At 40.4% G+C, this 24,397-nt stretch overlaps 1 protein-coding gene across 1 annotated transcript in view; it reads right to left on the reverse strand.

Annotated features, from left to right (window-relative positions):
• Positions 1-24,397, reverse strand: part of COL24A1 (collagen, type XXIV, alpha 1) — a 346,183-nt gene that overhangs the window by 246,096 nt on the left and 75,690 nt on the right. Inside the window, exons 10-13 of the mRNA XM_015416682.1 lie at positions 15,489-15,533; positions 11,696-11,749; positions 4,115-4,159; positions 1,576-1,629 (exon numbers count right to left, since the gene is read on the reverse strand). Coding sequence (XP_015272168.1) covers positions 1,576-1,629; positions 4,115-4,159; positions 11,696-11,749; positions 15,489-15,533 — 198 coding nt within the window. The remainder of the gene's footprint in view (positions 1-1,575; positions 1,630-4,114; positions 4,160-11,695; positions 11,750-15,488; positions 15,534-24,397) is intronic.

A 24,397-nucleotide genomic window follows, 5' to 3' on the forward strand; every position in this document is an offset into this window, starting at 1 on the left:
AGCTTCCATGGCAAAGTGGGGATTTGAACTTGGGTTGCCCAGATCCTAGTCTGGCACTTTAACCACTACACCAAACCAGCCTAAGCCTGATGGGAAGCAGAGGAGCCAGTGCTGGGGATGTTGGAAGGGAGCCAGCAGAAGGGAGAAATCCTTGCAAGTCCTCCTCCTGCCACCCAAAGTTCTTGATGTGGCCTGCAAACACAGGCATACAAAAATGAAAGCATACAAATGCTATGAAACTTAATAATCTTGATATTATAGGAGGACAAAACTGTGGCTGGCCAGACAATAAGGTCCCTACTAGGGGTCTGCATTCAGCTATATCCAAGCCAATTTTTTTTTAAAAAATAGCTTATCGGTATTTTTGGGGTATTTTTTCAGCCGGATATAGATATCTGAAATGGCCAAGCCCCCCAAATCCCGAAAATAGGGTATAATGGAACAAAAAAAAATAAGGATTTCTGAAAAATCCCAAATCTGAATACCATAGTGGTATTGGCATTCGGGAATTTCAGAAAATACCAATATTGTTCGGGTTCAATATGCTCGAACCTGAAAAATACCATTTTATTTGCATACTATTCATCTTTACCACTTGTATAAAAACAATATTTGATTTGTCTTGTTGCTGTTCCTCCTGAATACTTCTTGTGGTCAAAAAAGTGATGCACTATACAGAGTATATTCAATGAATTGAATTGACTATATTGACTAGTGACAGGGAAAGTGACATGATCTTAATCCTGTTCTCAAAACAGTCCAGACACTTACAATTGGTACCTGCCATCATTTCCTTACATGAGATATCAGAAATGTTTCTGTCATGGTTGTGCTCTTTGATATTTGAAACCACAGTAAAAGAAATGTCATTTACCAGGAATGTGGGAAGGCACTCAGCTAGCTCTAAGAGTCTGTAGTAAACATCAGAATGTTCTACTATTTTCCTCTGGGTCTCTTAAAATCTAAATTACTAGCAAATGTTAACCATCCATCAAATAAACACCAAAAGCAAACATGAGAATAGTAAAAGGATAAAGCCTTAACCAGAACAAGGCCAATAGCCAAGTGTCTTCTCAGCTAATAAAAAGTATCCCTTTAAAACTGCTTTTGAAATGAACACATGTAAATGTAGGCTAGTGAACAGTACCAGCTCAGACATTGATAAGTTAGGCCCATGATAACCAAATGAAACCTCTTGAGGACAGTAACATTTTATAATTTTTAGGGCTTATCCACACCGTAGCTTCCACCCTGGCACTAAGTTGGGCACTGAGAGAAAAACCCTGGGAGACAGAGTTACTAAGTAGTACTTGGTTTTGCACCAACAGCTGTTTTTTTTTTCAAGTGCCTCCAGTCACTAATTCTGTTAGTCTCCACTCTGCTATCTGGACTAGCAGAAACCACCATTGGATCAGCCTGGTCTTTTGCTGCTTGCAAAAGTGACACACATGTCTGAATAAATACACATGTCGTTCAGAAAACCCTCCATCTTGTAGCTTATCATGTTTTGTTCCATAACGGATGAACGAATCCTTTATAAAGTGAGATATACTGAACACATATCAACATACTTACAGGACTTCCATCAGGACCGGGGGGGCCTCTGTTTCCCAAATCACCTGGTAAACCCTAGTCAAAAATACAAACCAACCCAATAGTTTTGTAAGGAATCACAGGATTGTAAAGCATTATAATTTGGATTTGGATTTAATATTCATTGTAATTAATGTTAATTTAATATTATATATGTGAGACCAAGCTCAGAAATAGATATTTGTTCTTCAAAAACTGCCAACATGACTAATTTTTTGATACATAACTGAGCTCCCAATTCTTCATTGCTTTTCCACTTATCCAACTTGCCTGCCCTGCCTCCAAAAGAAGATCCCAGGTTCAATCAGCAGCATCTTTAGTTAAAAGGATCAGGTGGGAGGTGTTGTGATAGGCCTCAGCCGGAGACCCTGGAAAGCCACTGCCAGTTACTGTAGGTAATATTTAGCTTGTCATACTAATGGTCTGTCTCAGTTCTAGGCAGTTTCATGAGCTCATCATCCAATCCAGTCTCAAGTATCCAATAATCAAATGTGGAAAAATCAGGTAATCAACATTACGTCTGAGACAACCTCAAGTGTATTAAGCACTGGCAGGACTGCAGCAGCAACAGAGGTAAAACACACTCCACAAATAATGTACTGCTGATGGGCAGTTGAAAGTCTGAATGCTCCACACTCAAAATGCCAGACAACTGTACAGTTACAATTCCCAGAATTAGCTTGGAATAGCCAGATTTTAACATTTAGGGTTACCACAATTAGTTGTCAGGAAGGCCTAATTAGAGTTAAGATGCATAAATACAGCTGAGACTGGAATAACATAGTTGGTAAAATCTGTGAATAGCAGCAAATTAGCATACAGATAATAAAAGAGTTAACAACAGGTATGAGAACTATGTTTGAGTCCAGTGCCACCTTTAGGATCAACAAAGTTTAATTCTGGGTATAAGTGAGAACTGGGAGACTTAGCACATGTAGTGTGATAAGAACCTGATATCTCTGGGAGTTCCATTGTCCTGAGTGTTGCAATAACTTGTAATTCAGCAATCTCCCATTCCAGACTGTTTCTGAAATTCCTTTGCAATAAAACAGCTACTTAGGAATTATTTCCCAAACAAATCTTACTTGGAAGGTGCATCTGAACTCCATTGTAAGAGCTGCATTGAATACGGGGAAGGCAATCTCAAAGTTCTACTATTCCTCTGGGGACCAATATGTTCCTATGGCAGTTAAAGTATTCACCATTAGAGTCATTGGGCAAATGTTATATGCTGCCCAGGTCTGGATTGATAAACCACTACTAATATTCCTGCACAATATCTTAGGAGTTCCTCAGCATGTTTCCGGAATAGCTCTGAGAGCCAAAGTTGGGGAGAAGTCCTTTGAAGCAAAGGCCTGGGGAAGAACATTTAATCTGAAATTTAGGATATTAAAATCAAATCCAGAATCAAACTTCCTTGGACTAGTTAAGCTGGACCACCACATAAGTAACTGGGATAGACTACTGGATCACAAATTTATCATGGCTGGATATTACCCAGGATACAATGGAAACAATAAGTAGTCAAGAATTGATCCAGCTCACTAAAAGATGTCTTAGGGACTTAAATTAAGAGAGCCCACACAGTGTGTTCATCCCTCTCAGTTGGCATTCTCCCTCCAATAAAAATTAACGGAGTTAACTATTCCAAAGTATAGAAGGGCTTTTATGCTAGCGTGCCTGAATGTTCTACCTTCAGCAGTGACACTAGGAAGATTCAGTGGAATTCCATACTCAGATAGACTCTGCATTTTTGGCAGCAACAAAATTGACTCTGTTGACCACATCTTCTTCAATTGTCCTAAATTCTCAGAACGAAGAGCTCAATTGATCTCCCCATTATTTAATCAGAACTCTCTTTCTCCAGAAGTGAAATCATCCTGGCTACTCAGAGATAAATCACTCTGTGCGGCGCAAAAGTTTTGGCAGCTGTTGTTAAATTACATGATAACTAACTTTTAGGTTCTCCTCCCAAAGGATGAGGGTTTGCTGTTTGTGACTTAGATTGTAAAAACAGAAGTAAGTAAAACCGCTACTTTGAGGTCCCCCATTGAGTGCCCTGGGCGATTGAAATATTTTCCTACAGGTTTCTCTGTTTTGTGATTGGATGTCAGATTTGTGTCCATTTATCTTGCCCTATGCAGAGAACTGAAGGGCATTGTTGGCATTTAATGGCATATACAATGTTAGAAGATGAGCAAGCGAAACTGAATAGGCATATAGTGATAAGGATAGAGTTCCCCATGAGAGATACTATCACCAGTAGGACTCTGTCCCTCAGAGAAATGCATTGGGCTCATTTCAATAAATGTCTTGTTAACTGCTGAGATCTATTCTCTCTAGGTTTTCCCCCTCCTTGTCATCCTCCAGGTTTTTCAGGCCTACATATCCTGTCTACTCTGAACTCTTTCAGGCTACAATTAAAAGAAAATGAAAGAGAAAAATAGCATTTTAACTTAAAGTCACATTCAACCAATTTAAATTAGCAGAAATGAAGTGAAAAATATATTAGACACTTTACCTGTCTCCCCTTTGGGCCCTTTTTTCCAGGTAAACCCAGAATACCCTGAAATGGAAAAAATCACAGAATTTAGCTGTTGTATCCAATGAAATTTTAGAACATTATTATATGCTGTTCTTTTCTATGATGTTTGGTGCTCTTCATTTACAATCCCATTCAATCCTTTCCAACGTCTTTTGGAGTAACTAAATCTACAGAATGTGTAAATTTGTCTTGAAGACAACCTAAAAACATTATGAAAATAAGAGTGAAATTAAAATTGAAGGATAACCAGTAGTTGAGCTAAAACTAGTTACTTTTTTGTGTCGTATTTTCAGCACTGGCTGCAAATGCAGTCACATAGTTCTGTTTCCAATGCCATTTTCCTTCTTTTTCTTTGACTTAACGGTTTTTAGTCTCACTTGCCAAACCAGTGTTTAATCCTGTTGGCTGTATTACTCACATGATTTGCCTAGTGGATGCTTAAAACCTCAGTGATCACCAGAACAAACTGGCAGAAGCAGGAGCGAGGAAAATAAAAGGCTGTCAAGGAGCACTAAAATAACACACGTTTTGTGAATTGATTGTTTTTCAATAATTTGTTTGGGTACACTGAATGTCCTACTTGTAAAACAAACATCAGAATTAGAGCATATTCAGACCAACCCGAGGAAAGACCAAACATAATAGATGAACTAATGGATGACCTGAAGAGGGCTGAGAGAAGTGTAGAATGACGCTGGCAGCAAACCCGTACCAAGCCTGACAGATTACACTATAGAGCTATAGAGACCATTGGAAGACCTATGAAGCAGTGGTGATAGCGGCAAAGAAATTGTACTACTTTGCTACTACAACATCAGCTAGCTCACAACCATTCTGATTGTTCAAGGTAGCTCAGCAACAGCTGATGTCAAAATCTGAGCCTTTATTGTTTCAGGAAAAGACAATTAGCAGTGATACATTTGCCAAGTCTTTTGCTGAAAAAACATCCATAATACACTCTAATCTGGATGTCACTTGTAACATAGGCACACTAGAAGATGAGACTAATATATCCTCTAGTCTTTTCAAGGATCATTTTGTCCCAGTTTCCATGATGAATGCTGACAAGATCCTGGGCATCAGTGAAGGCCACTACTTGTACTCTAGATCCATGCCCATCCTGGCTGCTAAAATCATGTAAGGACCACATCAATAAAACCTTAGTATCTATTATAAATCAGTCATTAACTCAGGGCTCCTTCCCTCAGCCACTCAAAGAGGCAGCTGTCAGCTATTTAAAAAAACATTCCTATAGAAAAAAATTATATGGCCAATTATCACACTGTCTTTAATCTGTCCTTTATTGGCAAAGTGATTGAGAGAGTAGTAGAGGACCAACTCCAAATCTTCTTGGATAGCTCATCTGCTGTAGACCCTTTTCAATCTGGCTCTGGTAGCTTTAGCTGAGGACTTCTGTCTGCCTGTAGACAAAGGCCATGCTGCTCTTATAGAACTTATCTGCAGCCTTTGATACAGTAGGTCATACCATCTTCTTGAGGTGCCTAAAGACAGAAGTAGATATCAGAGGATGAGCGCTGAATGGGTTCAAATTATGCCTCACGGATCAGACTCAAAGGGTTGCTGTTGCAGACCAGCTGTCATCGGTGTGGAACCTATCCTGTGAAGTTCCACAAGGCATAATTCTATCTCCCATGTTTTTCAATCTTCATGTAAAGCCCTTAGGCCAAATCATTTGTATTTTGGGGGTTGGCTGTCATCAATATACAGACAATACCCATCTCTATATATCCTTATACAAATCCACTGGTGACGTAGAGGTCCTGAATTGCTGCCTGGTTGCTGTGGTAAATTGGTTAACAAATTGAAACTAAACCCTGAAAAGAAAGAGGTAATGCTGGTTGGGAAGGAGAAGATGTAGTGGTCTTGGTCCCCCCCCCCCCATGGAAATTATGCTTAAGGGTTAACATCTTGGGTAGCTAAATTCAATGAAGTTGTTGTTGTTGTTGTTAATTTATTCTTTATTAGATTTTTAGTCGCCACTCACAAAGGATCTTGTGGTGACTTACAACATTAAAACCAATAAGGTAAAAAACAACATAAAAATAAATAACAAATATAAAACAAATATGGCTATTATCAGATACAAATGATCTTGTCATCCTTTCAGTGGCAAAATTTATAGGTGCAATAATTAAATTCCAGGGAAATAATACTAAGGGAGGTTTTTTATTTTAATTTCTATTCTAATTTCTGCTTAAGGCAATAGCTGTATGAGCAGTACTAGATAGGTAGGATATAAAATATTAACATTAAAATATTAAAATATGTGGATAGCCATACCACTATGTGGCCCAAACATGTGGTTACCCTCCAAAGGTATAGGTAAAGGTTTCCCTTGCTTGAAAGCTAGTCGAATCCGACTCTAGGGGGCATTGCTCATCTCCGTTTTCAAGCCAAAATGTCAGCGCTGTCCAAAGATGTTTCCATGGTCATGTGGCCAGCATGACTAAACGCCGAGGCGCATGGAACGCTGTTACCTTCCCCCAAAAGCAGTACCTATTTACCTACTTGCAATTTCTTGCATTCGAACTGCTACACTGGCAGGAGCTGAGGCCAGAGACAGGAGCTCATTCTGTCACGCGGCACTAGGGTCTCGAACTGCCGATCTACAGACCTTCCGATCTGCAGCTCAGTGTCTGCATGCCCTGCAGAAACTGGGCATGGGTGTCTGGCAGCACATGGCAGGGCATGGAAGTCATCCGAGAGTGCATTCAACAGGGTAGGGGCCACAACTGAGAAGGCCCTTCCCTTGGTGACAGCTAATCAAGCCATTCTGGGGCCAGGCACCTGCAAGAAGCCCCTAGACAAAGGGAGCATGGGGGGTTGTAATGGTAGAGGTGGTCCCATAGGTAAGACTAATTGGTAGCCAATGCAGCTGCTACAGAATTGGAGTAATATCAGCTGACCATGATTTTCCAGTCAGCAACCTAGCAATTGCATTCTGGACCACCTGCAGTTTCCAAAGTGTTTTCAGGGGTGGCCCTATGTAGAGCAAACTGCAGCAGTCCAATCTAGAGGTGACCAGATCATGGATCAATGTGGTAAGGTCTGACCCAGACAAATAAGGAGCCACCTGGTGGGCCTAGTGCAGGTGAATAAATGCTGACTGCGCTACCATGGACACTTGTTTATCCAATGATAGTGCAGAATCCAACCACACCCCAAGGCTCTTTACAGAGTCTGCAGTTGTCAATTGGACATAATCAAGTCTCAGGAGTGACCCTCCAGCTAGCATTTCAGTCTTTCCCAGCCACATGACCTCTGTCTTGGATGGATTCAGCTTTAGCCAGCTTCCCCTTAACCATTGGCTACCCCATCCAGGCACTGGCTGCTTATCCAGCAGGAGAAAGAGCTGAGTGTCATCAGCATATTGATGGCGCCCAACTCCAAACCTCCTGATGATCTCAGCAACAGGGTGCATATATATGTTACATAATATTGGAGAAAGAATCAAACCCTGTGGGAGCCCGCAATTCAGGTCTCGTTGGGAAGACCTCCCCAATAGCGACCTTCTGAGAGTGTCCCTGGAGAAACAAGGAGAACCAACTAAGAGCAGTGCCCCTTACCCACTGGTCAATCAGGATTAAATGGTCAACTGTATTGAAGGCCACTGATAGATAAGAACATAAGAACATAAGAGAAGCCATGTTGGATCAGGCCAGTGGCCCATCCAGTCCAACACTGTCACACAGTAGCCAAAACCCAGGGGCCATCAGGAAGTCCACCAGCAGGGCCAGAACTCCAAGGATCAACAGGGCCGTCATTCATTTATCCAGTTGCAAATGGAGATCATCAACCAAAGCAACCAGTGAGGTCTTTGTCTCAAAGCCTGGTCTGAAACCCAATTGAGAAGAGTCCAGGGTGGATGTCTCATCCAGGAAAATCTGGAGATGCTCGGCCACTGCTTGCCCAATTACCTTCCCCAGAAAATGTAGATTAGACACTGGGCAGTAATTGGCCAGCTCCTTTTTAACTATGGAGAGTTTCTTCAGCAACGGTCTAACAATCGCCTCCTTAAGGGAGCTGGGGAAACAGCCCTGTGAGAGAGACAAATTAATAATCTGTCTCTAAGGGCCACTTACCATTTCATGGCATGATTTTACCAGCCACAAGGGACAAGGATCTAAGGAGCAGGTAGCTGGCTTCAAAGCTGTCAGGATCCTGTCAACATCTGTAAAGGTGAGCAGGTCCAAAGAGTCCAAAAAAGAACCAGACAGTGCAAGTGAAGCCCCAATCCCACTACTCTTATCAAATTCAGCAGCCAACTCCAAGTAGAGTTTAGAGCCTTTATCTGCAAAAAAAGTCTGCAAATGAATTGCAGCTGAAAGCTACATCAGTATCACCCAAAGGGGTGGTCAGTTGTTGAACCAATCTAAATAACTGAGCTGGTTGCGAGCTAGCGGACACAATGGCGGCAGTGAAATAATCTCTTTTTGCCACTTTTACTGCCACAAAGGCCTTCAATTGGGCTCTATAGTGTGTTCTCACAGCCTCATCCCATGTTCATCACCAGTTCCACGGTAGCTGTCTGAGCAACCTCTTAAACCTCTTAGACTCTCATTATACCAAGGAGCCACAGAGACACAAGGGCGCAGAGGGTGTCAGGAAGCAATCTGATCGATAGCTTCCTGAAGACCTCTATTCAAAATCTCAGTCAGCTCTTTGAGGGAATTACTGGCAGGTCCAGATAAATCCTGCAGAGTATTTTGGAAAGTATCACGATTCATTAGTCTCAGCAGGTTAGCATAAATATGCTCATTGCCTCTGCAAGTGGGACTAGCCATCCCCAAACTGACCATTATGAGGAAGTGGTCTGACCATGGCACCCGCTCACAAACAACTGCACTATTTAGATCAAGCCATGTGCAAAAGCTCAAATCTAATATGTGGCCTGTTTCATGAGTGGGGGTCAATACAACCTGGGAGAGTCCCAATGTTGCCATGGCAGCCATGAAGTCTGAGGCTGCACCAAGTAAGGAAGTCTCTGCATGGACATTAAAGTCTGCCAAGACCAACGGTCTAGGAAAATGCAGTGTCTATTCAGCTATTGCTTCTGATAACCTCAGAAGGGAGTCTGCTAGTAAGCTGAGCGAACAGTATACCAGCAGGACTCCCACCCTCTCCACGACACCCCAAGCCAGGCCAACACATTCAAGGTCAGGTTTGGTGCAGGGATCCTCTGGAAGGGAAAAGTGTTGGAAGTTCCAGATGCAATGTCCCCTGTCTCAGACCTCCAGACTGAGAGACTAGATAGCTCGACAGGCACAGTGACCTTTCTTCCTGTATCTATTCTTCTGCCACTGTCTTCTTCGAAATGCAGATTGTGTTCTCAGGGATCAATTTCCCCTTTTCCTCTCTCTCTCTCTCTCTCTCTCTCTCTCTCTCTCTCTGGATGAAGACGTGCTCTCTACCTCCATGCACCAAGAGAGGGACATGCGGTCCTCTCTTGGCACCATGAGGCAGATGGGCCTCTCACCATCTGCATTCATCTTTTAGCTAGTAAATTAGTAATCTATCAGTCTCTGCTCTTTCCTATCCAAAGTGTACTTCTCAAATAAAAAGAGAAGTACTTCTCTTCTATACTTGCAATGTGGCTCTGTGTAGCTCTGTAAGATGAGTACCCTGGTAAAGTGACACTCCTGCGTTTATAGCTTTATTTAAGCACTCTGCTAACTAATGGTGACTGGACTAACCACACCAGTTAACCTCAATAAAAAGAGACTCGGATGAGGATCGCCACCCACCCCCAATCCCTCAGTTTGATGTTGATGGAGGATTGAGTATCCTGGGGGAGCAAACTGGGTGAGTGGAACTACCTCATTCTCAACCACCCAGGTGTCAGTCAAGCACGCCAGGTCAAAGCATTCCTCTAGGATAGTCTCCTGGAGAACTGTAGTCTTACTGATTTGGGATTACACAGCATCAAGGTTGAAGAGAAGGAAATTAACTGGTCCTGCACACTGTTATTCCTTGGGATGGGATGGAGATCAGAAGGGGTCCAAGCATTTCCATATCTCGTCACCCCTCGTGAAACAAATCTCCTCCCACCACCATACCTCCCTCTCCCCATTTTACAGGAATAGAACAGCCAGGAGGACACAACATGAGTAGCAAGAAAGCACTCCTGGATACTTGCTTGTTCTCCTGCCCAAGGTTTCAAGACAACTGATGCAACTATCAGTTGGACCTCTCTGTTCTATCCAAATACACTTCTGAGTCTACAAAAATACATCCATTTTTGATGGACTATACTCGATGTAGGTTGGGGGAGTTATCCACTATATTCTGAGTCAAAGGCCCTGTTGCTCCCAATTGTTATTTGCACCTGTAGCATTTGCTGTTGGGAACAGAGTCCCATATTCTCTTTATACCATCTTTATTCATTCAAGACAGTGATGGGATTTAGGATTGTTTTCCTATTAGAGCGCCAATTATTAGGATTGTGAGAACCTGTGAGGGAAAACCATGACATTATCTTCTGAGAAGATTCACCTTTTCACACCTAATTCCTATTGTATTTTTTTTTAATGCCCCATCGTGTTAATTGCACTGACTCACTGTGTTGTAATCCGCCTAGAGTCCAAGTGAGGGAGGCAAACTATAAATAATGTAAATAAAATAAAATAAAAAATAGGGACTTTTTTAGCAAGTTTTAATTTAGTGTATGATTAAAGCTTGGTTTTAAAGTAGTTGTGAATTGCATCTATGAGGTTCTGATACTAGGAGTTTTGTGCCTTCATTATTAGGTAGCAAGTTTAGTTTAGTAGAAAGCTCTTCTCAGTTCCCCCTTACCTCCCTTTTACAGAGTAAATTCCCCTTTCCAACACAGTGCATTAAAGTTAATAGAAAATAGGACCTGGGCTGAAATGCCAGTCTTGTTAATAATTCACTTCTGATTGTTACAGTTGATCCTTGTATCCTCAATTGCATGTCTGCAAAGAGATCTGGCTTGTGAATCAAGATTCCTATGACTGCTGAACCATGCAAGCAGGACACAGCTCTGTCTACATATGTCTCCAGCTTAGTATATTTGCAGAGGCCCTGTAATCATAAACTGAACTGCCAGCTGGATCTGTTGTTAACAAGTATGATTAGATGGATTACTTTTTTTTTTGCCCAGGAAGCAACAGCACAAGGAATGAGGATGTGCATTTTGTGGAAATGACAATACATACGTGCTTAAATCATTTCAACACATTGCACAGAGAATTTAATCCAGCCCTTCATGTATTTTTTTGAAGATTTCAGATTTTTCTGCAAACCGGGGGGGGGGGGGGCATCCAAGTTTGCAGAAACATCTGTTTATTGCAAGTATGGCCCTGACCTCTGGATTTAGGCGCCGCGGGGGGGGGGGGGGGGGGTGTCACCTAAGTTTGCAGAAAAACCTGCTTAGTTTGTGGCCCTGATCCTCAGATTTAGATATCTGCAGATGTGAACAAGGTTTATAGATATATTTATATATAGATATATTTATTTATTTACATGTGTGTGTGTGTATATACACAAACACACACATAAATATTCTATAATACCTACTCGTTCTCCATCAAGTCCAGGCAGCCCTGCCACTCCTGGGGGTCCAATGAATCCCTTAAAAGAGATAAACAGAAGAAACAATCTGAGGAGAGATTCTTTTCCCAGCATAAAGTCACACAGTTTGCATACTTTCATGTGAACAGTACCAAAATCTAAATGCAATCTAACTGAAAATAACTGATTTTTACAAAAAGGATATAGTCACCTCTCATAAGCAACCAGTTGTCTGGTCACCCAGATTGATTAAGAATTGCCTATTGGCAACCAGGCAAAGAAACATCACATAACTGGGCTCTTTTAACTTTTAAATCACAAATGAGTAACCATGGTATACATATAGATTCAGGTGAGTAGCCATGTTGGTCTGAAGCAGCATAAAAAAGTTTGTGTCCAGTGGCACCTTTAAGACGAACAAAGTTTTATTCAAGGTATAAGCTTTCATGTGCAACCACACTTCTTCAGATACAGTGAAACAGAATTTCCTCAACCATTACATATAGGAAGAGTGGGGGGAGGGGTAAATTGCTAGGATGGGCTAGTTAGAATCAAGATGCTTAAGTAACTGGGTGATTATACCTGAGGTAGGATTAAGGCAGTTGTTAAGATCTGTGAATGGCAGTAAATTAGTTTACAAACACAAGAGTTAATAGTTGTGAGAACAAAGTTTTGAGTCCAGTGGCATATTCAGGACCAACAAAGTTCAACAGAGTTCAATTTTGGGTGTAAGCGAGAACTGAGAGACCAAGCATGTGTAGATGCATACTCCTTCAGATACACTGAAACAGATTTCCTCAAATATTACAGATTTCCTCAAATATTACAGATTTCCTCAAATATTACATATAGGCAAATATTACAGTAGTTGCCAGGAACAGCTAATTAGAGTCAAGATGCCTAAGTTACTGAGCAATAAATACAGCTAAGATTGGAATAACACATTTGGTAAGACTTGTAAATAGCAGCAAATTGGCATATAGATAATAAAGGAATTAACAACAGATGTGAGAACTAGTATAAGTGAGACTTAGCATGTGTAGTGAGATATCTCTGTTAAGCCCTTGGGGTTCCATTGTCCTGAGTGTTGTAATAACCTGTAATTCAGAAATCTCTCATTCCAGTCTAACCCCCACTCCACCCTCTGTCTTCCTATATGTAATAGTTGAGAAAATTGTGCTTCACTGTATCTGAAAAAGTGTGCTTGCACACAAAAGCTTATATCTTGAATAAAACTCTGTTGGTCTTAAACGTGTCACTGGACTCAAACTTTGTTCTACAGTATACATATGTGAGTGGAAGGGCAAGTACACTAGTAACTTTTGTGTACATGTTTCTAGTTTTTATTCATTACATGTTTATCATAAATTTTCTCTAAGGAGCTCAGATTGGTACATATGGTTGACAGTTGCCATCCTATGGGTAGCAAACTCCTGCTCCCACCCACTCTCAGTGGAAAAATGGGGGGATGATATTGTGCACACAGTTATGTCACTTTCAGCCACCGCATTCATGATGCTTTAGGAATTTCACCAATCTCTATGCTCCCCACCATACTGATATGGGGAATTCCGAAAGAGTCACTGATGTAGTGACATAACTTCATGGTGATATCACCACATCAGGACCTCCCTCCTCCCCATGCTCTGCCCTCTGAAACTCCCCCCATGCTCTACCCTCTGAAAACAGGGCTGGTAACCCTAGTGGTATAACATTTATTGGGAGTACTTCTAAGCAGATCTAATCAGAAATGTCCCATTTTATTTAATGGACTTACTCCCAAGGAAGTGTTCTTAGGACTCCTCAGTGAGTTTTATGACAGAGTGGAGACTTGAACCTAGTTCTTTCCAGTCACAGTCCAGCACTCTAATCACTACACTACTGATTCAATATGCATAGTTGAACATGCCACTAAAAAATATTTACATTTCCCGTTCTTACATTTGTACGGCTGATTACTAAAATGAAATACTCCAGCAAGCAAATCTTGTCACAACTGGACTAGTGACTTTTAGGAACAAATAAGTTTTATTTTTCTCCAGATCAGTTGCTACAACAATTATTTCTTCTTCAAATAGATAACTTATTTTCTTCTTCAATTTAGCTGAATATTTTTCTAAAATGCCATTAGAACAAGTAATAAATCTGTATGTCAAGCAGCTTCTGTTTTTGGTGCACAATATTCCCAGTTGTGTGCAAGATATAGTCATCTAATAGAAGTTGCTAAGAAAAAAACATCTGTGCAGAAGTAACCAGTGTGACGAGCAAATGTTTATTGAGAACCATCTTTCTCCAGTTTTGCCCTAAATTGTTCCATTAATCCACAATCAAAATTTGTAGGCAAATTCTACCAAGACTTTGCTCAGTGGTGGTACATCCCTGTATCTCCAGTTAAGTCCTAAAGAAACTCAGAACGCAAGACTGATAAAGACCCTAGAGAGCTAGCACCAAACAGGATTGACAAAAGGAAGCTATAAAGGCCTAACTTAGTTTACATGATTAACCCTGCAGGTGGCTCTCAATCCACAAATGAATTTGTTATCTAATATGGAAATGGCAGAAGCTTCTTAGCATCTAACAGGCCAAATACTGATGTGATTACCATGTTTTTTTCTTTCTTTCTATGAATGATTTTGTTTATTTCTGTGAACATTGTTGCTGTAAATATAATATTCCACTCCTTCACTTGTAGAAGGACACACATAACTTTTTTTAGTAGGGCCAACAGCCAGGGTCAGAGAATGTTTTGCATTCAAATAAATATGGCATCTCCCTGTTCAATCATTATGTGGAATGAAAAGAGAGGAGAGACAAGTCACAGAAGTGTAGAAAGCTAAGACCTATTCCCAAGATCTTAACTGCCTGAAGAGATGGAATCCGAGAAGTGCCACCTGATAAAAATCATAGTTTTGCTAACTCGATAACAGTTTAGAATTCCAGTTAACCCTTTCCTATTGACATCTTCTAGCACACAATATCTTTGTGGTATTTATTTATCTTCTTGCACAAATTCACACACCTCTTTTGACTGGTGTATGTACATTTCTTTTTTATTATTTTTTTGTATTTTATTTATTGTTTATATATATAAAAGTTGTTCATACATATATTAATACATAACTTTATCTTATTGAGTCCATAATTTACATTTTTCTTCAATCCACTTATAAACTCTAAACCATCTTTTTTGAAATAATTTATCGTCCTTTCTTTGTAATAATATGTTAAGTTTATGCATTTCAGCCACTTATAGTAGTTTCTTAACTAATTCTTCTCTTGTTGGAATTTTTTCTGCTTTCCAGTATTTAGCTATCAATATTCTAGCTGCTGTAAGAATGTAGGTCAATAAATATACATAATTTTGCTCATAACAATTTGAATATTTAGCAAAAAAATCTCTAACAGTTTCAAGTTAATATTTAAAATTTCCATTATTATGTTATTCACATTATGCCAGGTGTATGTACATTTCAAGCAAAGGTGGAAGACTTGTATAAATAGCTTGTGGGCTATGAATACAACAATGAAAGAAATCCTTAGCCACTGAAACAGCAGAGAGTCTTGTGGCACCTTAGACTATTTGCTACTGGATTGCAACAGACTAACATGGCTCTGCTTTTGTGAATCTTTCAATGCATGTTAATGAAATATAGTCTGTGAATAATGAACCAATGCATTCTGAATGAACCAGTAAGTACAGAAGCAGCAAAATCTGAATGAAAAGTCTGCAGCCCCACTGTGAATGGGCAAAAAAATACAAGTCATGCACATCATAATCCTTCAAAAAATGCTTACTTACTCTTACACCTTTAGGGCCTGGGTTACCTTCGGGTCCTGCTAAACCCTAGCACAAAAGGAAATACCTTTTACTTCATTTTCAGTAAATGGAGGTACTATATTTTAAAAGTGACACAGCTATTAATTTGCAAAACTGGCAATACACTTTTAAGAACAGCGAATGTGGAAGTCAGAACACTATACATGTAATCAAGTTCCCAGAGGGCTTTTGAAATATATGATTCTCTGGGTATGGGTGCAATTTCCTTTTAATTACTTAGGGGAAATCACTCCCTTCAATTATGGGCTTGGCTTAATGTGACTTCACTAGAAAGTTTAATAAACTTGTAAGCTTGAACACATTTCCAGACATTTCCCAACCAGCATGGGAACAACATGCTGATTCCAAACATTCGAAATTGTTGATATCTGGGAAATGCTAGCATGTTTTTACCTGGTTACTAATATTTCATGGTACCTGAAAATATTTTAATATATCATATTCATGACTGTGAGTTACTAAAAATTATTGATCTGACATCATATCAATGAAGTGTCTAAAACTCAGGGTGGGGGATCAATTCAAGTAAATGTATAACCACTGTGTATTTTGGAGTAGAGAGTCATTCCAGATACTTTAAGGAAATCCACTTTTTATGCTGCCTGATGTTTTAATTGGTTCTTTCTATATGTGCTACATTAACAGAAACAGTTGTTTAACATACTAAAAGTCTCATGAAAGTTTTAAAAACAGCCACTCTTGTTCCTGTGGTAAAAGCAATTAACAATTGGACTATTCAAGGGAAGTGTTGTATATCTGGAGCAGCATTTTCCCATTACCAGAGCACTACAGCACCATGGACATAGTCAAACTCTCCACCCTTACTCCCCATTATTTCTTTAAAATGTTTCCTGTGCTCCCTTTGTCACACCATGGGATCCCAAGCAGCTCAAGAGCAATTGATAAAGTAATACAATAAAATCACTAAAACTGAAAGCACCAATATAACACAAACCAAAAATCGGACAACGGGCAGCATAACTTGCTTCAGGGTGGCCAAGAGAAAGAAGGACAAAACAAAAACCTTACATCCCCAAAGCCAAGGCGAACAAAACAGATTTTTTCCTGCATCTAAAAGACAACAGGGAAGGTGCCATGTGGATCTCTCTTGGATTCTGTAAATAGGTTGCAATCACAAAAAAGATTATCTCCATGACAGCTATCCATCCAGTCTCAATCCATCCAGGCAGGGATAAGTGGAAGGCAGCAAGCTCATAACAGAGAAAACAATACTTCAGATAATCTTAGAGCTGCAGAAGTCAAACCTAGAGCCAATTGAATTCTTTTATTTATTTATTTAAATTTCTACTCCGCCCTCCCCATGAATGGGCTCAGGGCGGCTAACAAATGGGGCACCAAGTGCCAATACATAAAAACAATTAAAATTGGATAAAACAGAATAAATAACCAAACATTACATAAAGTGCTCAATGCTGTTACTCTTAAATTTAAACAAGATGGTATTGAGTAGACGTTGCCTCCATCCCGGTACAACTGTACCGATCCGCCACGGCACTGAAGTGCAATCGTCATAGGGCTGCTCCGTTCCCAGTTATCAGCCGGGTTCGTTGTTGGTGGTGGTAGTGGCGGCTCCTAGTCGAAAGCCTGGCAGAAGAGCTCTGTTTTACAGGTCCTGCGGAACTGTCTTCCGGGAGCTCATTCCACAAGATAGGAGCCGCCACTGAATAGGCCCTGGCCCTGGTTGCAGCAAGCTGGGCCTCCCTAGGGCCTGGGATCACTAAGCGATGTTGTGCCTCAGACTGTAATGCTCTTTGGGGTATATATGGGGAAAGGCGGTCCCTCACGTATGTCGGACCTTGGCCATATAGGGTTTTAAAGGTAAGAACCAGCACTTTGAAGCGAATCCGGTATGCTATTGGCAGCCAGTGCAGTGTTTTCAGCACAAGCTGGATGTGCTCCCATCTAGGGAGACCCACCAACAGCCTGGCCGCAGCATTCTGTACTAGCTGCAGCTTCCGGATTTGTGACAAAGCCAGCCCCATGTAGAGAGAGTTACAGTAGTCTAATCTCAAGGTGACCGTTGCATGGATCACTATAGCCAGGCCATCACGGTCAAGGTAGGGAACCAACTGCTGAAACAGCCTAAGATGGTAAAAGGCCGATCTGGCAGTGGCTGCTACCTGGGCCTCCACAGGGAGGAATCCAGGAGCACTCCCAAACTCCTAACCTCCGGCGCTGGCACCAAAGGCACCCCACCGAAGGTCGGGAGAGGGATCCCAAACCCCAAACCACCCCAACTCAGGCACAGGACCTCCGTCTTCGCTGGGTTCAGTTTCAGCTGACTCAGTCTGAGCCACTCAGCCACGGCTTGCAAAGCCCGGTTCAGATCTTCTGGGCTGGAGTCCGACCGGCCACCCAACATCAGATAGAGCTGGGTGTCATCTGCATATTGATGACACCCAAGCCCATACCTCCGGACAATCTGGGCAAGGGGGCGCATATAGATGTTAAACAGCATCAGGGAGAGCACCGCCCCAAGGCACTCCACATTCAAGCAGATGTCTTCGGGACTGCTGCTCCCTTAGAACCACCCTTTGTCCCCGACCCTGGAGAAAAGAGGCAAGCCATTGAAGGGCAAGCCCCTGAACCCCCACGTTGGTGAGGTGGTGTGTCAGCAGCTGCTGGTCGACCGTATCAAACGCGGCCGACGGATCTAACAACAGCAATACCGCCACTCCACCTCAGTCCAGATGCCTCCGAAGGTCGTCAGTAAGAGCGACCAGCACTGTCTCCGTCCCATGCCCCGGGCGAAAACCAGACTGGAGAGGATCTAGGATGGAAGCGTCATCCAGAAAGCTCCGTAGCTGTATCACCACCGCCCTCTTAATTAATTTGTTCAAATAGGGCAGGTTGGACACCGGCCGATAGTTGGCCAATTTGGTTGGGTCCAAGGTTGTTTTTTTCAAGAGAGGGTGGACCATCACTTCCTTGAGTGCCTCAGGGAACTGCCCCTCACGGAAGGACTTGTTGATAATCTCCCTTATGGTACCTCGAAACCCCTCGTGGTCCGCTTTAATGAGCCAAGAAGGGCACGGATCAAGGCCGCATGTGGTCTTACATACTCATGTTACATACTCATTCTAGGACTGATGCCCATCTGGCCTTGATAGGAAAAAAAAGAGTTGAGTGTCATAAATATATTGATGATATCTAAGCTCCATCCAAATTACTTCAATCAATAGCTCCATGTCATTTTAAACAGTTCCGGAGATTATAGAGATCAATGAAACCTTACAGCAAATTGTCAAAGACCAAAGCAAAAATCTCTTATACCAACCTTCTAGAAAATACCTGAGACATACCAGTGAAACCACTGTGCTTCCCACTCCCATGCCAACAAGTGACTCATAAGGCTATCATGATAAATGGTATAGAAGCCTCTAGGAAGTCCAAAATAATCAACAAGGTTGTACTCATCTTGTCCAGCAAAAGTCATCCACCAGGTCAACTAAAGTAGATGCAGTTCCAAAACCAAAACTAATACCAGATTAAAATGAATTTAGATCAGGGATAGGCAACATTTTTGGCCCAAGTGGCAACAAATCCACAACATTTACCTGTGAAGATACTGGTGTTCTGGAAAACAAAAAGACTGGGTGGGATGAAGAGATGAACTTGGCCATACATACTGAAAGCACACTGAGCCCAATACCACTGCCAGCACCTCAAGGTCTTGCCACAGTCCTTGGGTGGAGAAAAAGTCCTGCAGACCAAGGAAAATGGTCCTTGTTGTTGTTGTTCAGTTGCACAGTCGAGCCTGACTCTTCGTGACCCCATGGACCACATCACGCCAGGCCCTCCTGTCTTCTGTTGTCCTCTGGAGTGTGCTCAACTTCATGTTTTTTGCATTGGTAACACTGTCTAACCATCTCATCCTTTGCCGTCCCCTTCTTCTTTTACCTTTAATCTTTCCCAGCATCAGGGTCTTTTCCAGTGAGTGATCCCTTCTCATTTGGTGGCCAAAGTATTTCAGCTTCAGCTTCAGTATTTGGCCTTCCAGAGAACAGTCAGGGTTAATTTCTTTTAGGACTGACTGGTTTAATCTTCCTTGCAGTCCAAGGGACTCTCAAGAGTCTTCTCCAGCACCAGAATTCAAAAGAATCTATTCTTCGGCGCTCGGCCTGCCTTATGGCTCAACTCTCGCAGCCATACAGTACTACTGGGAATACCACGGCTTTTACCATACGGACTTTTGTTGACAGGGTGATGTCTCCACTTTTTATTATGCTGTCTACATTTGCCATCGCTTTCCTCCCAAGGAGCAGGCGCCTTTTAATTTCATGGCTGCAGTCACCATCTGCAGTGATGTTGGATCCCAGGAACGTGACGTCTGTCACTGCTTCCATGACTTCCCCTTCTATTTGCCAAGGAGTGATGGGGTTGGATGCCATGATCTTAGGTTTTGTGATGTTGAGTTTCAAGCCAACTTTTGCGCTCTCCTCTTTCACTCTGAGTAAGAGGCTCTTGAGGTCCTCTTCACTTTCTGCCATTAGAGTGGTATCGGCTGCATATCTGAGGTTATTGATGTTTTTCCCAGCAATCTTAATTCTGGCATGTATTTCATCCAGGCCAGCATTTTGTATGATGTACTCTGCATATAAATTAAATAAGCAGGGTGACAATATACATCCTTGTCGTACTCCTTTTCCTATGCTAAACTAATCAGTTGTTCCATATCCGTTTCTAACTGTCGCTTCTTGACCCTTATACAGATTTCTCAAGAGATATGTGAGGTGGTCTGGTACTCCCATCTGTTTAAGGACTTGCCATAGTTTGTTGTGATCCACCCAAAGTTTGTTGTGATCCACATAGTCAATGAAGCAGAAGTAGATGTTTTTCTGGTACTCCCGTGCTTTCTCCATAATCCAGCAAATGTTGGCAATTTGATCTCTAGTTCCTCTACCTCTTCGAAACCCAGCTTGTACCTGTGGCAATTCTCTATCCACGTACTGCTGAAGCCTAGCTTGTAGGACCTTGCTAGCGTGTGATATGAGTGCAATTGTGCGATAGTTTGAACATTCTTTGGCATTGCCCTTCTTTGAGATTGGAATGTAAACTGACCTTTTCCGATCCTGTGGCCACTGTTGCGTTTTCCAAATTTACTGGCATATTGGTCTGGCAAGCTACTATTCAGTGCATGTGCTGGGGGTTGTCTACCAGTGGTCTAGATAATTTGCATAATTTAAAAATGCTTTAAGCAAAACCTTCTGTATGCACTCAAGCGCTTTATTCACACAGGGGAAACTGGCAATCAATTTCCATGAGGCATTAGTCATCTCCTGGGCCATACCAGGCATACAACACACCTTTTTTGGTAAACAAATTTTATTTTCTCAGGAATACAACATATAAAACATTTCATTCTATCAATTGTCTACCCCATTCCCAGTTCCTCCCCTCCCTCCAATGGCTTCCCACAATGCTTCCACCCCTGCTCCAAATTACTTCATATCATCAACAATATCAGTTTTTCATCATTACAATCTAAAGATAACATCGTTTGACTTAATATTGATCTAAACATATTAAGTTTTGTTTCACATCCCAGTTCTTTTCCAGATAAATTTTAAAATCATTCCATTCTCCAAAAAACTCATCGTCTTCTTTGTTATTCAGTTTTTTTGTAATCTTATCCATTTGTGCCATGAACAGAACTTTTTGTATCCATTCTTCAACCTCTGGTACCTTTTCCGTCTTCCAAAACTGAGCATAAATCATTCTCGCTGTCACTATCAGGTACCAGAGTAAAGTTTTTTTAGTCGTATTGACTTCTTCCATTTTGAGTCCCAAAAGCAGAATTTCCGGTGCTTTTTTAAAAGAACATTTCAGTATTTTTTGCATTTCATTGTGGACTTTTGTCCAAAAGTCTACAGCTTTCTCACAAGTCCACCACATATGATAAAATGAGCCCTCATGCCTCTTACATTTCCAGCATTTGTTTGACATATTTTGATTCATATTTGCAATCTTCTTAGGTGTCATGTACCACCTATACATCATCTTATAACAATTTTCTTTAACATTAGTACATGTCGAGATCTTAATAGAATTTTTCCACAAATATTCCCAGGTTTCCATAGCCACTTCCTTATTCATATTAATAGCCCATTTTAACATTTGTTCTTTAACAGTTTCATCTTCAGTATACCATTTTAACAACACCTTATACATTTTAGAAATATTTTTTCCTCCTCCACTCTCCCATACCTTTTCAATTTCATTTTTTTCCTCTCTAAAACCATAGTTTTTTTTGTCAGATCTAAAAAGATCATAAATCTGCATATATTTCAACCACTCATATTCATATTCAATTTCATTCTGCTTTTTCATTACCCACTCTGTTCCCTCTTTTTTAATTAAATCTCTATATGGCAACCAGTCTCTACCTCGCTGTCTTGAGTAAGATATCAACACTTCTACTGGTACAATCCACAATGGTCTTAAGTCACTCTGGTACTTCTTATATCTTGTCCATACCATATACAAAGCTTTTCTCACCAAGTGAAGTTTAAAAAAACTGTCCATTTTTATCTTGTCATACCATAAATATGCATGCCAGCCAAATCTACAATCATGCCCTTCCAACCCCAACAATCTGTCATTTTCAAGCTTCACCCATTGATCCATCCATGTTAGACAAACCGCTTCATAATATAGTCTAAGATTTGGCATTTGTAGACCTCCTCTTTCTTTGGCATCACAAAGTATTTTCATTTTGATCCTTGGTTTCTTGCCTGCCCAAACAAATTTTGACAACTCTTGTTGCCACTTGGCCAACAAATCCGTTTTATGCAGAATTGGTATTGTTTGGAACAGGAACATCAAACGTGGTAGGACATTCATTTTTATAACTGATATTCTTCCCATCAGTGATAAGTTCATTTTATCCCATTTCTTAAAATCTTGAGTCAGCTTAGTCCATAATTTCTCATAATTATTCTTATATAGGTCTATATTTTTTGCCGTTAATTCAATTCCAAGGTATTTTGTTTTTTTAACTACTTCACATTGTACCAGTTCTTGTAGTTCCACTTGTTTTTGTTTGATCATGTTTTTACATATAAGTTTTGTTTTATTCTTATTTACGTAAAAGCCGGCCAATTCTCCAAACTCCTTTATTTTTTGAAAAAGCAATGTCAATTTTTCTGTTGGGTTTTCCACCATAAACATTACATCGTCTGCAAATGCTCGATATTTGTATTGGTGTCCTTTATGTGTCAAGCCCTTTATTTCTTGATCGTACTGTATTTTTTGTAAAAGTATTTCCAATACCCAGATAAATAATAACGGTGATAACGGACAACCTTGCCTTGTTCCTTTCTGTACTTTGAAGTTATCTGTCAGTTCTTTATTCACATTTATTTTAGCTCTTTGTTCAGAATAGATAGCTTCAATACAATTTCTAAAATGTTGTCCCGCTTCAATCTTTTCCATCATCTGGTGCATAAAATTCCAATTAAGATTGTCAAAAGCTTTTTCTGCATCAACAAACAGAAAAGCTACTTCTTTTTCTGGGTGCTTTTCATAATATTCAATTGCGTCCATTACTATTCTTACATTGTCTCTAATCTGCCTTTTGGGTAAAAAGCCCGCTTGATCTTCAGAAATTACCGTTTGTAAATAGTTTTTCACCCTTTCTGCAATAATTTTTGCAAAGATTTTATAATCGTTGTTCAAAAGAGATATTGGCCTGTAGTTCTTTACATTTGTTGAATCTTGTCCTTCCTTTGGAATCAAAGAAATAATTGCTTCTTTCCATGAGTCCGGCACCTTTTTGTTTTCTCTTATTTCGTTGGTTAAAGCTTCCAGGACCGGGGAAATTTCTTCTTTCATCTTTTTGTAGAATTTCGCTGTAAATCCGTCCGGCCCAGGCGCCTTCCCCAACTTTGTCTCTTCTATTGCCTTCATCACTTCTTCTTTTTGAATTGGACCATTTAATAAATCTTTGTATTCCTTACTTATTTTTGGTAGTGGAATCTCCTTTAAATATGTTTTAATCTTCTCAAGATCAACTCTAGTTGTTTGGAATAGTTTAGCATAATACTTGAAGAAACATCTCTTTATTCCATTAGGATCAACGAACTCTTTTCCATCTTCTATTATTTTGGTTATCATTCTTCTCTCTCTTCTAGCCTTAAGTTGCCAAGCTAAGTATTTTCCCGGTTTGTTCGCCCCTTCAAAAGATTTCTGTTGTAACTTCTTTAAATTCCAATACATTTCCTGATTCCAAGTCTCATTCAGTTGTTCCTTCAGCAACTTTAATTCTTTAATAATTTGCTTTTTTCCAGGCTTCTTTTTTAATTCCTTTTCTTTCTGAGCAATTTTTTCTAACACTTCTGTTTGTTTTTGAAGTTTTTCCTTTTTTTGCTTCACGTTTTGCGAGATGAGAATTCCTCTCATCACCGCTTTATAAGCATCCCATACAATCTGTATCGGTGTTTCTTTATTTAAATTTTGTTGAAAGAATTGTTTCGTTTCTTCCTTTAACATCTCAATTACCGTTTTCTTATCCAACAAGTCTTCATTAATCCTCCACAGAAAGGGTTTTTTCCTTTCTGTGGAACTCCATACCACCGGATTGTGATCTGAATTACATCTTGGCAAAATTTCAGTCTTATGTGTTTTCATTGATAATTCTTCAGACATCCAAATCATATCAATTCTGGAAAAAGAGCAATGTCTATTGGAATAAAAAGTAAAGTCTTTCTGCATCGGGTTCCATTTCCTCCAAACATCTTCTAATTTTTCTTGCTTAACTAATTCAAAAAAATTCTTTGGCAATTTTCCGCTGAATTCGTTGTCCTTTTGTGGTTTTCTGTCTAGACGATCTATTGTCCCATTAAAGTCTC

Source organism: Gekko japonicus, unplaced genomic scaffold, assembly GCF_001447785.1.
Source record: "Gekko japonicus isolate JY-2015 unplaced genomic scaffold, Gekko_japonicus_V1.1 scaffold16, whole genome shotgun sequence".
In the NCBI taxonomy this organism is placed as follows: Eukaryota; Metazoa; Chordata; class Lepidosauria; order Squamata; family Gekkonidae; genus Gekko; species Gekko japonicus.